Source organism: Octopus bimaculoides, chromosome 29 (assembly GCF_001194135.2).
Source record: "Octopus bimaculoides isolate UCB-OBI-ISO-001 chromosome 29, ASM119413v2, whole genome shotgun sequence".
Taxonomy (NCBI): domain Eukaryota; kingdom Metazoa; phylum Mollusca; class Cephalopoda; order Octopoda; family Octopodidae; genus Octopus; species Octopus bimaculoides.
In genome coordinates this window covers 4,097,474-4,101,509 of record NC_069009.1, presented here as the reverse complement: position 1 = coordinate 4,101,509, position 4,036 = coordinate 4,097,474, and the positions used below count along the sequence as shown (strand labels likewise).

The window sequence follows — 4,036 nt, the reverse complement described above, 5'->3', positions numbered from 1 at the left end:
ACTAACGAACTGGTATAATTGCTCACGTGTTATTGACTCTTTCTCTGCTGTAATATTTCACATACACATACATGTATCACTCACATACATACTTTTCTTTGTATGACGGCCTGTCTTTGATTATGTTCTTATATGTCGCATTCACACTCTCACACAGACATACATCTTTAACGCCATAATAAATATCTCTGTTATTCATCTAATACGGTTGTGGTCTTTCATTACTGGTCATCTATGTTATCGTCGCATAACATATCATCTATATCATCTTCGATATATATCTATTTTGTGTTCGACCGTGTGACGCGTTGAAATAAAAGGAGTCCTCTGTTTTTCCATTCGTCACCATTGCTCCTTTTTGAGTTCGCACGGTCGTCCCTTACATATATATATAAGGTGTGTTATGAGCATTTATAGAACACATCCTATAGAAGCTCAACAAACAAGTGAGGATGGAGAAGAACCGAAATTCATGTTTAATATATCAAGTGAAATCATATCAGAAAATAGACACCACTTACCAATGAGATCGTTCTTGTTGCATAAGTTTCCAGTGCAACAAGTAACACAAGAGATGTTGCTGGTCTGTTTGTTGCATGTAAAAGTATTGTTTCTCAAAGCTTCAAGACATTTTCTGTATGTGCTGCAGGATTTTTCATATTTCACTGTAGCACCATTCATGGAAAACTTACTTTCACATACAGGCTGTTGCAATAAATACAAAAATCATATACTACTACTACTACCACTACTGCTTCAAACAACAGCAACAACATTGGGGATATTTAGCATGCGAGAAAGTTCAAATGCTGTAATCGGCTTCTCACTACACCTCACATCTGCCGATGTAATCCATTACAGTCTCCGATTCATTGCTTCCCCCGAACACATCAGCAAATTGCTGTTGGAAAGCTTTACATATCTGCTTAGACCCGACTAGTATGCACACCTTTTGATCTCTCATATCTCGGAAAAAAAAACCTGACAACAAAACCAATTTTGTCAAGTATATTTTGTCTTGTTGCCCTGTTCTTCTTTCACACGGACCCCATCGGATCGCTTTTGTACCTTTGCTAACAACTTTGTTTTCAATGAAGAAATGGTCAAGAACCAAATCTGCCACCAGCACTTCTATCGCGATGCTTTTAACAATTATTTCTCCGCTATTGCTCATTCTTTCCCTCTCCACTCTATTTCTTCCTATCAGTAGCACTTCGCTAAACGCTCTCAAACTTCGCCTAAACATCTTCTTCTTCTTAAGGACGCACTACCACTGGTTGTAGCTGATAATTATTCTCAAGCATTGTTTCATAAATTGATTAGTCTAATCACTGTAATCTTTCCAAATTCGTCCAACGTCGAGGAACTGGATCCCTGTCTATGGGCCCAATTTAAATTTACCGAGCAGATAAAATAAAATGTATGGTCTGTGTAGCTGACCACTCTGAACTAAGGAATCCTATACTATCCTTATCTGTTAGCCTAACACACTCTTTCAAGATACAATCAAGATTACCAACACTAGATGCTCTGTGTCTGCATAGGTACATCAGGAATATACACTTGGAAATCTATTGACAGTTGGAACCTTCTAAACAGGATTTCGATGTTTTTTGTAGCCCCTTCTTTGAGTTACTCTCACACAGCCCCACCTAGTGTATAAAATGCAGTTCCAAATTTACTGTGTAGAGATCAAGGAGTCCCTAGGAAACCTTTCAGATGTCAGGAAAAATCGAGTACCCCTGACGCAGTTGTAGCATACACAACTACTTGCCTCAGATCATCACCTTCCCTGTATGAATGTCTTGCTTTCATACCATAGTTGTGGAGCATCTGGTACCACTGATGTCCAGGATGACTGCCTATAATCTGAAATTCAATGCTTTGCCGGATAACACAGCTATCGTTCAAATGAAAATTCTAAGCTACAGAAATATCTCATAGGTCATACGATCGGAGGTCGTTGGACAACGGACCTTGCTTTCAGGTTGATTCCTGAACTCGTATAGTCATACATCCCACTCTGAGCCATTTTTGTCAGAGAGAGAAAAGGGAAAAGGCCACACATAAGCTCGTGGGTTCGATTCCTGAACCGAGTGGCACCTTGTGTTCTTGAACAAGGCCCTTCATTTCACGTTGCTCCAGTCTACTCAACTGAAAATGAGTACCAGCCCAATGTTGGTCATCCTTTTTCTCCTTCAAATGTCTAATCCTCGCTGTTCTGTTGAGTTCAGAATGGGAAGACCGAGAGGGTGTCTATATCTGCTATCGAATACATAAACCCCCAAAACAATTAGCGAAAGCATGCTACAGGATACCTGGCCATACTGGCCTTAAGTGACGGCTGTGGATATATTATCAAAAGAATGAAGACAGTAGGATTTCAGTTTACCTCATCGGCTGTACAGTTTGTCACTTCTGGGTCCTTGCACTTCATCCCTGAACATGTTTGACACTGCAAATTCCGTTGAAATAACGAGTAATCTACAGAATATGAGTAAATACAAATATTTAGGAAACAAATGTATAATGTATAACAATAAGCGCAAATAACCACTTTGTGACGAAAAGCAAATACAAACATGTTAATGTTGGAGCCAATACATGTGAAACATTTAAACAAAATTATTGATGAAGACTACAAAAACATGTTACGATTTTCACTTGCAATTATTTTAGTTACGTTACAAATTCAACTAAGAATGCTATGAAAGCTACTTGATGGCCTTTTCTATTTGTATCCTGCTCTCACAAGAAATGCGAAAATTGTTGGACAACTCAAACGAAGGGAAAGAATTCTAAAGTGGCGATTATGCTGTTGTAGAGTGAACTTCTTTATAAAATCTGTCAAATTTTGTTATAAGGTATTAAGATATAATTGTTGATTTAATGAGGCAGTCTCAATTAGTTGCCTTTTAAATAGAAGAAAATCACTGTAATCTACTCTTCCCCTCAGGTATAAAATGATTAATTATTAATTTTTATTCATGATTTTATCTCTCATCTATTACCGCTGTTCAATATACTTTAATATTTCAGGTTTCAGTAGAGGAGAGGGAATTCATAAGAGATCAGAGGGCCAAAAGAGGACACAAAGGCTTTAATGATGACGGAGGCACCCAAGTGGAGCTTACAGCTTTTTGAAAACCTCAGATGTACCATGGAATTGATCAGGGGTGATGTTTCTTCCAGTTTTAGGGCAAGTCTTGCTAATCCCCTTTTCCTTAGCTTACAAGCTATGGACCTGCCTTGATGTGAAACAGATAATAATTGATTAATAGAAATTGGACAGAAAAAAAGACAACGAAAGTGAAAGGAAATGAAAAGCACAAAGAGAGGCTGGAAAAGTGAGTCTGTATTGGAGTTGATGAGAAAATTGACAAGAAAACTTTGGTGTACCGAGAAGTTCAATATGAAAATGGAGAGATGAAGCTGAAAAAAGGAAGGGAACAAGGGCACCATTTGATTTTTCAAAAAGGAGAGATGGGAATTGACAGTGGAATATATCTTATTCACAGAATTATCTCGATTAAAGGTGTGACTAGTGTTGTACTTGGTGATGAAGTTGTTAGTGTTTTGGGAGAGTTTAACAGAAAGCTGTCCTCCTTGACAACACAAACACAAACACTGGCTGGGAGAGAAACCTTGTAGCATGTTTAGAAAATAAAATTCATCGGAAATTGCACACCATTGGATATTCACTCCATCAGAATGAGCTTCCTTTTAGAGCTGTTTCTAAACATCTTGATGGCAGTACCAAATCTCCCACTATTTTCAGTGGTCCGCTGGGAAAACTCTGCGAAATTGATTATCAAGATCAGCCACAAGTGGCATTCACCAAACACAGTGGCCCCCTGGATGATATGGAATTTAATGAGGTGACACTGAATGGCCTCCGTAGTGGTCATATGATTATCTTAGAGTATGTGTTAGGAATTTCCAGGAGTAATGTCAATCGAAGGTTTGCTGCCGAGAAAATTGGACCATTAAACCATGATGTATTTGTTTGTGGGCCAGAGGTGTTCACCCCCACCCC

At 38.5% G+C, this 4,036-nt stretch overlaps 1 protein-coding gene across 1 annotated transcript in view; it reads right to left on the bottom strand.

Moving 5' to 3' along the window:
- LOC106878254 (uncharacterized) overlaps nucleotides 1-4,036 on the bottom strand; it is a 23,844-nt gene that overhangs the window by 2,760 nt on the left and 17,048 nt on the right. The window contains exons 9-10 of the mRNA XM_014927428.2: nucleotides 2,393-2,484; nucleotides 522-705 (exon numbers count right to left, since the gene is read on the bottom strand). Coding sequence (XP_014782914.2) covers nucleotides 522-705; nucleotides 2,393-2,484 — 276 coding nt within the window. The remainder of the gene's footprint in view (nucleotides 1-521; nucleotides 706-2,392; nucleotides 2,485-4,036) is intronic.